The sequence below is a fragment of the Bubalus kerabau genome, chromosome 6, assembly GCF_029407905.1.
Source record: "Bubalus kerabau isolate K-KA32 ecotype Philippines breed swamp buffalo chromosome 6, PCC_UOA_SB_1v2, whole genome shotgun sequence".
Taxonomy (NCBI): domain Eukaryota; kingdom Metazoa; phylum Chordata; class Mammalia; order Artiodactyla; family Bovidae; genus Bubalus; species Bubalus kerabau.
Window position 1 is genome coordinate 9,316,814 of NC_073629.1, and position 13,152 is coordinate 9,329,965.

General features: G+C 42.8%; 1 protein-coding gene and 1 non-coding gene across 2 annotated transcripts; both read left to right on the forward strand.

Moving 5' to 3' along the window:
* Nucleotides 1-7,574: 7,574 nt before the first annotated feature.
* Nucleotides 7,575-7,646, forward strand: TRNAW-CCA (transfer RNA tryptophan (anticodon CCA)). Its single transcript has one exon. It is a non-coding gene; the product is annotated as a tRNA-Trp (tRNA).
* A 2,314-nt stretch (nucleotides 7,647-9,960) lies between these two features.
* LOC129656634 (polyadenylate-binding protein-interacting protein 1-like) lies at nucleotides 9,961-11,612 on the forward strand. Its single transcript, XM_055587378.1, has one exon. It carries the CDS (start codon nucleotides 9,976-9,978, stop codon nucleotides 11,146-11,148), a length of 1,173 nt encoding a protein of 390 aa, XP_055443353.1. The 5' UTR covers nucleotides 9,961-9,975; the 3' UTR covers nucleotides 11,149-11,612.
* Nucleotides 11,613-13,152: the final 1,540 nt, after the last annotated feature.

Genomic DNA, 13,152 nt, shown 5'->3' on the forward strand with positions numbered 1-13,152 from the left:
CTGTCTGTGGTATTCTGTTATGGTAGACCCAGAAAACTATTGCACACGTGCTGCTTAGAACACCAGAGGACATTTTATCCTCAGCTAGAGGATGAGCCAGGGCAGAGAGGCTGAAAGTGCCCAGGTCCTTGAGGACAATGAGCTGGTGCTGAGTCAATCAAGCCGGAAACTGCCTTGCCTCTAAATTTCCTGTTTCATGAGGTGATGTATTTACTCTTTGCTTAAGCCAGTTTGAGGTGGGTTTAGTATTAGTCCCAGTTGAAATCCTCATAACTGATCTAGACCTGAACTAATTAAGTGTCAGGGGCAGTAAGACTTGAGGGTAGTGATGTGGGATACAGATTTCAGAGGAACTAGGAGGTAGGTCACTGGCTGTGACTGGATGAAGGTGGTTAGAAGGGGTGATGTCCCTAAAGTTACTAGTACCATTTCCCCAGATGTTTATGTGCTATCGACTGTAGGTTATTCATTAATTTCATACCACATATGATGAGATGCACAGTGAAATTAAATATGTTAAAATATGAAAAAATATGTCTTAGAAGGAATAAAAGAATGTATTACAAGAAGCATAACTTTTCTTTGGAGGTTTTCTTCTTGGACAGTGTTTTATTTTCCTTTATCTATCTAGTATTTTGTACTGTACTTTGAACCTACAGAGACAGAAAATGTTAGCTTAATGACAATGACAACAACAACCAAAAGCTCAATTTCACTTATGGCTTGAGATGTGATCAGCAGTATAATAAAGTTATTATGTATTAGGTATGTGGTATCACTGTGGAGGAACTGATCAACTCTATTATAGCTGAAGGAAGAATCGGAGAACAGAAGAGTGCCACTGGGAGAGAAATGATAGAATAAGCTTAAACCATCAGATTTGTTTGTACTGACTTATCCTCACATGTAGCCTTTTAAAAAAAATAAATTTATTTATTTTAAATGGAGGCTAATTACTTTACAATATTGTATTGGTTTTGCCATACATCGACATGAATCCACCACGGGTGTACACGTGTTTCCCATCCTGAACCCCCCTCCCTCCTCCCTCCCCATACCATCCCTCTGAGTCATCCCAGTGCACCAGCCCCGAGCATCCTGTATCATGCATTGAACCTGGACTGGCGATTCATTTCACATATGATATTATACATGTTTCAATGCCACTCTCCCAAATCATCCCACTCTCGCCCTCTCCCACAGAGTTCAAAAGACTGTTCTATACATCTGTGTCTCTTTTGCTTTCTCACATACAGGGTTATTGTTACCATCTTTCTAAATTCCATATGTATGCATTAGTATACTGTATTGATTTTTTTTTTCTGGCTTACTTCACTCCATATAATAGGTTCCAGTTTCATCCACCTCATTAGAACTGATTCAAATATATTCTTTTTAATGGCTGAATAATATTCCATTGTGTATATGTACCACAGCTTTCTTGTCCATTCATCTGCTGATGGACATCTAGGTTGCTTCCATGTCCTGGCTATTATAAACAGTGCTGCGATGAACATTGGGGTACATGTGTCTCTTTCACTTCTGGTTTCCTCGGTGTGTATGCCCAGCAGTGGGATTGCTGGGTCATATGGCAGTTCTATTTCCAGTTTTCTAAGGAATCTCCACACTGTTCTCCATAGTGGCTGTACTAGTTTGCATTCCCACCAACAGTGTAAGAGGGTTCCCTTTTCTCCACACCCTCTCCAGCATTTATTGCTTGTAGAATTTTGGATCACAGCCATTCTGACTGGCGAGAAATGGTACCTCATAGTGGTTTTGATTTGCATTTCTCTGATAATGAGTGATGTTGAGCATCTTTTCATGTGTTTGTTAGCCATCTGTATGTCTTCTTTGGAGAAATGTCTGTTTAGTTCTTTGGCCCATTTTTTGATTGGGTCATTTATTTTTCTGGAATTGAGCTGCAGGAGTTGCTTGTATATTTTTGAGATTAGCTGTTTGTCAGTTGCTTCATTTGCTATTATTTTCTCCCATTCTGAAGGTTGTCTTTTCACCTTGCTTATAGTTTCTTTTGTTGTGCAGAAGCTTTTAATTTTAATTAGATTCCATTTGTCTATTTTTGCTTTTATTTTCAATATTCTGGGAGGTGGGTCATAGAGGATCCTGCTGTGATTTATGTCAGAGAGTGTTTTGCCTATGTTCTCCTCTAAGAGTTTTATAGTTTCTGGTCTTATGTTTAGATCTTTAATCCCTTTTGAGTTTATTTTTGTGTATGGTGTTAGAAAGTGTTCTACTTTCATTCTTTTACTAGTGGTTGACCAGTTTTCCCAGCACCACTTGTTAAAGAGATTGTCTTTTCTCCATTGTATATCCTCGCCTCAAAGATAAGGTGTCCATAGGTGCGTGGGTTTATCTCTGGGCTTTCTATTTTGTTCCATTGGTCTATATTTCTGTCTTTGTGCCAGTACCATATACCATACTGTCTTGATGACTGTGGCTTTGTAGTAGAGCTGAAGTCAGGCAGGTTGATTCCTCCAGTTCCATTCTTCTTTCTCAAGATTGCTTTGGCTATTCGAGGTTTTTTGTATTTCCATACAAATTGTGAAATTATTTGTTCTAGCTCTGTGAAAAATACCATTGGTAGCTTGATAGGGATTGCATTGAATCTATAGATTGCTTTGGGTAGTATACTCATTTTCACTATATTGAGTCTTCCAATCCATGAACATGGTATACTTCTCCATTTATTAGTGTCCTCTTTGATTTCTTTCACCAATGTTTTATAGTTTTCTATATATAGGTCTTTTGTTTCTTTAGGTAGATATATTCCTAAGTATTTTATTCTTTTCGTTGCAATGGTGAATGGAATTGTTCCCTTAATTTCTCTTTCTGTTTTCTCATTATTAGTGTATAGGAATGCAAGTGATTTCTGTGTGTTGATTTTATTTTCTGCAACTTTACTATATTCATTGATTAGCTCTAGTAATTTTCTGGTGGAGTCTTGGGTTTTCTATGTAGAGGATCATGTCATCTGCAAACAGTGAGAGTTTTACTTCTTTTCCAATTTGGATTCCTTTTATTTCTTTTTATGCTCTGATTTCTGTGGCCAACACTTCCAAAACTATGTTGAATAGTAATGGTGAAAGTGGGCACCCTTGTCTTGTTCCTGACTTTAGGGGAAATGCTTTCAATTTTTCACCATTAAAGATAATGTTTGCTGTGGGTTTGTTATATATAGCTTTTATTATGTTGAGGTATGTTCCTTCTATTCCTGCTTTCTGGAGAGTTTTTATCATAAATGGATGTTGAATTTTGTCAAAGGCTTTCTCTGCATCTATTGAGATAATCATATGGTTTTTATTTTTCAATTTGTTAATGTGGTGTATTACATTGATTGATTTGCGGATATTGAAGAATCCTCGCATCCCTGGGATAAAGCCCACTTGGTCATGGTGTATGATCTTTTTAATGTGTTGTTGGATTCTGATTACTAGAATTTTGTTAAGGATTTTTGCATCTATGTTTCTCAGTGATATTGGCCTGTCATTATCTTTTTTTTGTGGGATCTTTGTCAGGTTTTGGTATTAGGGTGATGGTGGCCTCATAGAATGAGTTTGGAAGTTTACCTTCCTCTGCAATTTTCTGGAAGAGTTTGAGTAGGATAGGTGTTAGCTCTTCTCTAAATTTTTGGTAGAATTCAGCTGTGAAGCCGTCTGGACCTGGGCTTTTGTTTGCTGAAAGATTTTTGATTACAGTTTCAATTTCCGTGCTTGTGATGGGTCTGTTAAGATTTTCTATTTCTTCCTGGTCGAGTTTTGGAAAGTTGTACTTTTCTAAGAATTTGTCCATTTCTTCCATGTTGTACATTTTATTGGCATATAATTGTTGATAGTAGTCTCTTATGATCCTTTGTATTTCTGTGTTGTCTGTTGTGATCTCTCCATTTTCCTTTCTAATTTTATTGATTTAATTTTTCTCCCTTTGTTTCTTGATAAGTCTGGATAATGGTTTATCAATTTTATGTATCCTTTCAAAGAACCAGCTTTTGGCTTTGTTGATTTTTTGCTATGGTCTCTTTTGTTTCTTTTGCATTTATTTCTGCCCTCATTTTTAAGATTTCTTTCCTTCTAGTAACCCTGGGGTTCTTCATTTCTTCCTTTTCTAGTTGCTTTAGGTGTAGAGTTAGGTTATTTATTTGACTTTTTTCTTGTTTCTTGAGGTATGCCTGTATTGCTATGAACTTTCCCCTTAGGACTGCTTTTACCATGTCCCACAGGTTTTGGGTTGTTGTGTTTTCATTTTCATTCGTTTCTATGCAAAATTTGATTTCTTTTTTTATTTCCTCTGTGATTTGTTGGTTATTCAGCAGCGTGTTGTTCAGCCTCCATATGTTGGAATTTTTAATAGTTTTTCTCCTGTAATTGAGATCTAATCTTACTGCATTGTGGTCAGAGAAGATGCTTGGAATGATTTCAAGTTTTTTGAATTTACCAAGGCTAGATTTATGGCCCAGGATGTGATCTATCCTGGAGAAGGTTCCATGTGCGCTTGAGAAAAAGGTGAAGTTCATTGTTTTTGGATGAAATGTCCTATAGATATCAATTAGGTCTAACTGGTCTATTGTATCGTTTAAAGTTTGTGTTTCCTTGTTAATTTTCTGTTTAGTTGATCTATCCATAGGTGTGAGTGGGGTATTAAAGTCTCCCACTATTATTGTGTTATTGTTAATTTCCCCTTTCATACTTGTTAGCATTTGTCTTACATATTGCATGCATATATATTGTTGGGTGCATGTTGGGTGCATATATATTTATAATTGTTATATCTTCTTCTTGGATTGATCCTTTGATCATTATGTAGTGTCTTTCTTTGTCTCTTTTCACAGCCTTTGTTTTAAAGTCTATTTTACCTGATATGAGTATTGCTACTCCTGTTTTCTTTTGGTCTTTATTTGAGTGGTTTATCTTTTTCCAGCCCTTCACCTTCAATCTGTATGTGTCCCTTGTTTTGAGGTGGGTCTCTTGTAGACAGCATATATAGGGGTCTTGTTTTTCTATCCATTCAGCCAGTCTTTGTGTTTTTGTTGGGGCATTCAACCCATTTACGTTTAAGGTAATTATTGATAACTATGATCCCGTTGCCATTTCCTTTATTGTTTTGGGTTCAAGTTTATACACCCTTTCTGTGTTTCCTGTCTAGAGAAGATCCTTTAACATTTGTTGGAGAGCTGGTTTGGTAGTGCTGAATTCTCTCAGCTTTTGCTTGTCTGTAAAGCTTTTGATTTCTCCTTCATACTTGAATGAGATCCTTGCTGGGTACAGTAATCTGGGCTGTAGGTTATTTTCTTTTATCACTTTAAGTATGTCCTGCCATTCCCTCCTGGCCTGAAGACTTTCTATTGAAAGATCAGCTGTTATCTTTATGGGAATCCCCTTGTGTGTTATTTGTTGTTTTTCCCTTGCTGCTTTTAATATTTGTTCTTTGTTAATTTGATTAATATGTGTCTTGGGGTGTTTTGCCTTGGGTTTATCCTGTTTGGGACTTTCTGGGTTTCTTGGACTTGGGTGATTATTTCCTTCCCCATTTTAGGGAAGTTTCAACTATTATCTCCTAAAGTATTTTCTCATGGTCTTTCTTTTTGTCTTCTTCTTCTGGGACTCCTATGATTCAAATGTTGGGGCATTTAACATTGTCCCAGAGGTCTCTGAAATTGTCCTCATTTCTTTTAATTCGTTTTTCTTTTTTTCTCTCTGATTCATTTATTTCTACCATTCTATCTTCTACTTCACTAATCCTATCTTCTGCCTCCATTAATCTACTATTTGTTCCCTCCAGAGTGTTTCTGATATCATTTATTGCTTTATTTATTATATATTGACTGTTTTCTAATTTCTCCTAGGTCCTCATTTAACCTTTCTTGCATCTTCTCAATCCTTGTCTCCAGGCTATTTATCTGTGATTCCATTTTTTTTTTTCAAGATTTTGGATCATTTTCACTATCATTCGGAATTCTTTATCAGGTAGATTCCCTATCTCTTCCTCTTTTGTTTGGTTTGGTGGGCATTTATCCTATTCCTTTACCTGCTGGGTATTCTTCTGTCTCTTCATCTTGTTTATATTGCTGTGTTTGGAGTGGCCTTTCTGTATTCTGGCAGTCGTGGAGTTCTCTTTATTGTGGCATTTCCTCACTGTGGTTGGGGTTGGATGGGTGGCTTGTCAAGTTTCCTGGTTAGGGAAGCTTGTGTCAGTGTTCTGGTGGGTGGAGCTGGAGTTCTTCTCTCTGGAGTGCAATGAAGTGTCCAGTAATGAGTTATGAGATGTCAGTGGGTTTGGAGTGACTTTGGGCAGCCTGTATATTGAAGCCCAGGGCCATGTTCCTGTGTTGCTGGAGAATTTCCATGGTATGTCTTGCTCTGGAACTTGTTGGCCCTTGGGTGGTGCTTGGTTTCAGTGTAGGTATGGAGGCGTTTGATGAGCTCCTATCGATTAATGTTCCCTGGAGTCAGGAGGTCTCTGGTGTTGTCAGGATTTGGACTTAAGCCTCCTGCTTCTGGTTTCCAGTCTTATTTTTACAGTAACCTCAAAACTTCTCCATCTATACAGCACCATTGATAAAACATCTAGGTTAAAGATGAAAAGTTTCTCCACAGTGAGGGACACCCAGAGAGGCTCACAGAGTTACATGGAGAAGAGAAGAGGGAGGAGGGAGATAGAGGTGACCAGGATGAGATGAGGTGGAAACAAAAGAGGAGAGAGCAAGCTAGCCAGTCATCACTTCCTTATGTGAGCTCCACAGTCTGGACCACTCAGAGATGTTCATGGAGTTATACAGAGAAGAGAAGAGGGAGGAAGGAGACAGAGGTGGCCAGGAGGATAAAAGGGGGGAATGAAAAGGAGAGAGACAGATCCAGCCAGTAATCAGTTCCCTAAGTGTTCTTCACCATCTGGAACACGCAGAAAATCACAGAGTTGGGTAGAGCAGAGAGGGGTTAGGGAGGAGACACAGGCGACCAGGTGGAGAAAAAGGAGAGTCCAAAGGGGGAGAGCGCAGTCAAGCCAGTAACCTTGCTCCCAAGTAAAAATGGGTACTGAAGATTGGGTTCTTAAAGGTACAAAATTGATAACAAATACCAGAAAGCAAAGATTAAAAATCTACAGTAGATGTTGGATTTTCAAAAATACTATATTAAAGAAAAAAAAAAACCAAAGTCACAAAAATTATTTTTTATATATATATATATATGAAGTTTGCTTTAAAAAAATAGGGTCTCTCTCTCTCTCTCTCTTTTTTTGCAAAGTAATAGTAGGTTATAAAGATGAAAATTAAGGGAGTAATAGAGGACTTAAAAATAAAAAAAAATTAAAAATTAAAGAATGATAGTAAAAATAGTAAAAACTATACCTAGGACTTTCTCTGGTGATGTGGGCAGTGTGGGGTCAGTTCATTTTTGGATAGTTCCTTGGTCCGGCTTATATTTCTCAAGATCTATAGGCCCCTTCCTATGTAGTTGGTACTAACTACAGGGTTTTAATCTATTGCCTCTGTCACTTCCAAGGAGGTTCCCTCTGTTTTAGCTTCTTCTGTTTGCTGGTCTCTTCAGTGTCTCATTTTTGCTTCCCTGGTGGCTCAGAGGTTAAAGCATCTGCTTCCAATGCAGGAGACCCAGGTTCGATCCCTGGGTCGGGAAGATCCCCTGGAGAAGGAAATGGTAACCCACTCCAGTATTCTTGCCTGGAGAATCCCATGGAAGGAGAAACCTGGTAGGCTACAGTCCGTGGGATCGCAAAGAGTCGGACACAACTGAGTGACTTCACTTTCACTTTCAGTGTCTAATTTCCACCCTGACACAAGGGGGCGGTGGTGGACACTTTTTTTGGCTCCATTGTTCAGTCGTGCTGTGGGGAGGGAGGGACGCTGCAAACAAATAACACTGGCATGTGCTCGCAGTGTCTCAGCCACACTGGGTTTGACCCTGCTCACGGGGTGTGTGCTTTCCCTGTCTACACTGCTCAGGCTCTAGGTTGCTCTGCCGGGAACTGTCTTGAAGCTGGCCCTGGGTTGTATGCACTTCCCGGGTCTAAGCTGCTCAGGTTCAGGCACTCAGGTACTCCTCAGAGGCACAGAATCGGTTGGTATGCCCTTCCCAGGTCCCAGCAGCTCAGATGACCAGGTGTTTGGCGAGCACCGTCGCTGCGACTTATCTCCTCTCCTGTCCCTGCAGCTCGGTTTTCTGGGTGTACACCTGGCACACCTTCTCAGGCAGATGTCTACCATCCCGAATCCCAAGAAGTCTTAGCAACAAAGCCTGCTTGCGGTTTGGTAGATAATGCCTCTCTGGGGCCACGATTGCCCGCTTCTGGGTCTGGCTGCCTGTCACTGAAGGGGGATGGTCTGCAGCCGGCTAGTTGTGTTCAGTCCTTTGTTCTGTGAGCGGGCCTGACGGTGTCTTAGGTTAGGGCTTTGCGCGTGGTAGCTATCCCGTGGTCTGGTTTGCTAGCCCAAGTTAGTTTGCTCAGATTGCCCTCAGGCATTCAGGCTCAGTCCTTACTCTAAGCAATGCAGCCCGCTCCTCTCTGCCCAGCCCCCGCTTGCTAGTGGTGGGTGCAGGGGTCTGGTTGCTTCTCCACTGGGGGAGTTACCACTGGGCAAGTAATCTGTGGGTTTTAATTATTTATTTATTTTTCCTCCCAGTTATGTTGCCCTCTGTGGTTCCAAGGCTCACCACAGACTCGGCAGTGAGAGTGTTTGGAAACTTCTGTCTTTTTTAAGACTCCCTTCCCAGGACAGAGCTCCGTCCCTAACTCTTTTGTCTCTCTTTTCGTCTTTTATATTTTTTCCTACCTGCTTTCGAAGACAATGGGCTGCTTTTCTGGGTGCCTGATGTCCTCTGCCGGCATTCAGAAGTTGTTTTGTGGAATTTACTCAGCATTCAAATGTTATTTTGATGAATTTGTGGGGGAGAAAGTGGTCTCCCCGTACTATTCCTCTGCCATCTTAGGACCGCCCCCCAATGTTTAATTTTAAATAATTTTTTTTATGTGTGTGCTTTGCCAGAAAGAGAGACATAAGCAAAAAATCAAAATGTTCACCACTCTTATTAGTCTTGTCCTCATGTATTTTCATTTGGAAGATACACAGGTTCATGAAATCCCCAAATCCGAACACTGTGCTAAGAAGTGACCTTTAACGTGCGTCTTTGAGAGTCTGTGGAGCTTCTACAGAGAAAGCTCCCAGTGTCCACCTGGCAGTTCAGTGCTCAGCTCCTGACCCCAGTGTGGAGAGAAAGAGGGGGTCTCTGTGCTAGAAGCGAGGGCTGCTGAGACTCAGACAAGGTCTGTGAATGCAGGAGTCTGGATTCCAGCTCAGAGACAAGTGGAGAACAAGGGATCCTTAGTCTTTGAGTCTTTATAGGACGGTAGGAATTGGGCATAGAGACTGAGAGAAAAATGATGATCAGGAAGGTAACTTGCATCTTGTCTTCCTTAGAGTGTGTGTGTGTGTGTTAGTCATTTAATCGTGTCTGACTCTTTGCGACCCTATGGACTGTAGCCTGCCGACGCTCCTCCGTCCATGGGATTCTCCAGGCAAATATACTGGAGTGGATTGCCATTCTCTTCTCCACTTCCTTAGATTACAGGGATCCAGCCCAGCTTCCTGCTATTTATCATATTGGCCACTAGAGGGTGCGGTGCAGGAGATTGTCTCCTGGAGCAACACTTCCTCCGGTCTCCTCTAAGTGTCAATAACGGAACTGGGTGGGGGCGGCGGCGGCGGCGGGGGGTGCGGGGCGGGGAATCGGAAAGCTGAGGCAGGCCGTGGGGGCGGGCGCTCAGAAGCGGCGGATTCGCGGGTGTTTTAGCTGCCGTCCGCTCTGCCCGCCCGAAGCGCTGAGGATCCTAGAGGGGACACCCCGTCCTGCTCCTACATGAGGCCTGAGTGAGCGCCGCGTCGAGAGCTCCTCTCCCGAGCGCAGCAGCAGCGGCCCCCGGAGGAGGAGGAGGAGGAGGAGGAGGAGCATGTCGGACGGTTTCGACCGGGCCCCAGGTGCTGGTCTGGGCCGGAGCCAGGGCCTGGGCCGCGGAGGGGGCGGGCCTGAGGGCGCTGGTTTCCCGAAAAGAGCGGGGCCTGCTGAGCGGCCGCGGCATCAGCCGCTGCCGCCGCCGCCGCCGCCTCAACCCAAAGCTCCGGACTTCCTGCAGCCGCCGCCGCTGTGCCAGACCAGGACGGCCCCGCCGCCAGGGGCCCAGTGCGAGGTCCCCGCCGGCCCCCAGCGGCCTGCCCGGCCCGGGGCGCTCCCGGAACAAACGAGGCCCCTGAGAGCGCCATCTAGTTCGCCGGATAACATCCCACAGCAGAATTCGGAGTCAGCAATGGCTAAACCCCAGGTGGTTGTAGCTCCTGTATTAATGTCTAAGCTGTCTGTAAACGCCCCTGAATTCTACCCATCAAGTTATTCTAATTATACAGAATCCTATGAGGACGGCTGTGAGGATTATCCTACTTTATCAGAATATGTTCAGGATTTTTTGAATCATCTTATAGAACAGCCTGGCAGTTTTGAAACTGAAATTGGACAGTTTGCAGAGACCCTGAATAGCTGGGTTACAACAGATGATGCTTTGCAAGAACTTGTGGAACTCATCTATCAACAGGCCACATCTATCCGCAATTTCTCTTACACGGGAGCGCGCGTCTGTAACTACCTGTGCCATCATCTGACAGTTAACCCACAGAGTGGCAACTTCCGCCAACTGCTACTTCAAAGATGTCGGACTGAATATGAAGTTAAAGATCAAGCTGCAAAAGGGGATGAAGTGACTCGAAAACGATTCCATGCATTTGTACTCTTTCTGGGAGAACTCTATCTTAACCTGGAGATTAAAGGGACAAATGGACAGGTTGCAAGGGCAGACATTCTTCAGACCGGTCTTCGGGAGTTGCTGAATGCCCTCTTCTCTAATCCTATAGATGACAACTTAATTTGTGCAGTAAAATTACTGAAGTTGACAGGGTCAGTTTTAGAAGATGGCTGGAAGGAAAAAGGAAAGACTGACATGGAAGAAATTATTCAGAGAATTGAAAATGTTGTCCTAGATGCAAATTGCAGCAGAGATGTAAAACAGATGCTTTTGAAGCTTGTAGAACTCCGGTCAAATAACTGGGGTAGAGTCCATGCAGCTTCAGCATAGAGGGAAGCAACACCTGAAAATGATCCTAATTATTTTATGAATGAGCCAACATTTTATACATCTGATGGTGTTCCTTTCACTGCAGCTGATCCAGATTACCAAGAGAAATATCAAGAGTTACTTGTAAGAGAAGACTTTTTTCCAGATTATGAAGAAAATGGAACAGATTTATCAGGGGGTGGTGATCCGTACTTGGATGATATTGATGATGAGATGGACCCAGAGATAGAAGAAGCTTATGAAAAGTTTTGTTTGGAATCAGAGCGTAAGCAAAAACAGTAAAGTTAAATTTCAGCATATCCGTTTTATAAAGCAGTTCAGGTTATGGTGATTTAGCAGAATACAGGAAAGCAAAAAAATGTGTCACACTTATACCAAATTAAGGATGTTGAGTTATGTTACTAATGTTTGCAACTTTAATTTTGTTTAACACTCTCTGCCAAAATAAACTTTATTCCCTATAACTTAAAAACAAACAAACAAACAAAAAAAACAAAAAAATGGAACTGGGCTGGGCGGCCCCAGGGTTCTTGTGTCTCTGAGGCAGAGGGGATGTCTGAGCTGCAGAGAGGCCACTTCATGCTGCAGACTTGAGATGTCGTGAGCTAATGTCTGATTTCTGGTGTCTGGTGGGATCTAACCTGTAGCAGTAGGGTGTTGGTTGAGGCATGTCCCGGGTCCCAGCTGTGTGCCTCTGTGTGACCCTCAGAGTGGCCTTCAGAGGCCTGTGTTAAGAACCGTGTCCCCTCCCAATCTCTCCCCAGTTCAGTGGGCTTGCTCTTGCAATTTTCAGAGGAAGTTGAATGGTTTGTTTTTGTGCCCAGGACTCCTGTCTTCCCAGTCTTCCTCCCCACAACAAGCATTGAGCCTGTGCTATGGAGTCCAGGAGCTGTAAGTACTGAGCCCATGTGCTGCAATTACTGAAGCCCGTGCACCCTAGAGCCCATACTCCACAACAAGAGAGGCCACCACAGTGAGAAGCCCGAGCGCTGCAACTAGAGAGTAGCCCCTGCTCACAGCTACTAGAGAAAAGCCTAAGCAGCAATGAAGACCAGCCCTCTCTTCATCAAAGAGAAAAACAGAAACAAAAAAACTTGGAATGTTTTGTCCTCCCATTCTTTTAGAATTGTCTGCAATTTCTTTAAAATTTAGGCTAGCACAGAAAGTTCTTCATTTAATACCTCTATTAGCCTGTTGGCCTGCTCTCACCACTTCCTACCTTATACCTCCTGTTTCAGCCGCATTAAACTGCTGACACTTCCTGGCAGGTGGACTATGCTGTATCATTTTATTTCCATGCCTGAGGGCATGCTACACTTCTTCCTTTGCATTCTCTTTTCTTTCTACTGTAGAGTCATGCCCATTCTCTCACGATTAGCTAAGGGGTCACTAGGACGAGGAGGCCTTCTCTGAGTGACCACTGACATCCTTTCCCCAGACAATCCCCTGTCCCCAGGCTGGCCAGTCCAGTCTCATCTCAGATCCTCTCATTTTTTCTCCTCAGTTTGTCTTTCTTTTTAAATTTATTCTTCTCAACCTATATAAACTCTTGGGGGAATGTATGATTTCTTTGAGAGCCCAGTGCCCAGGGCAGGGCCCAGAAGAAGCATGAGGTCATGTGGAGGGAGGGATGCAATAAGCCTGTGGTGGACGCTGGGCCAGTGGGATGCTGGACCCCGCAGGGCCTTACATCCCAGGCAGTGAGGCTTTGCTCCAGTGGAGGAATGGGGTTGGGGTGGGAGCAAGGAGAGCCTGGGCTTTGTGTCAAACCAGTAGTAAGAATAAAGCTCTGTGTATTATCTAGCTGCGGTGAATACTTTGGTTATGACATGGAAAGAGAAATGGACCTGTCATTTTTCTCTCCATCTCTACCCAGAAGCTACAAGAAAATGAGAGCGAGGTGCTGCAGTGCGTGTGGTGGGTGATGAAGTGTTGACACTGAGCCCAGAAAGACAGTAAGGTCTATGTCCACTGAGAGGTTTTTTTTTTTTTTAATTTTGCTTA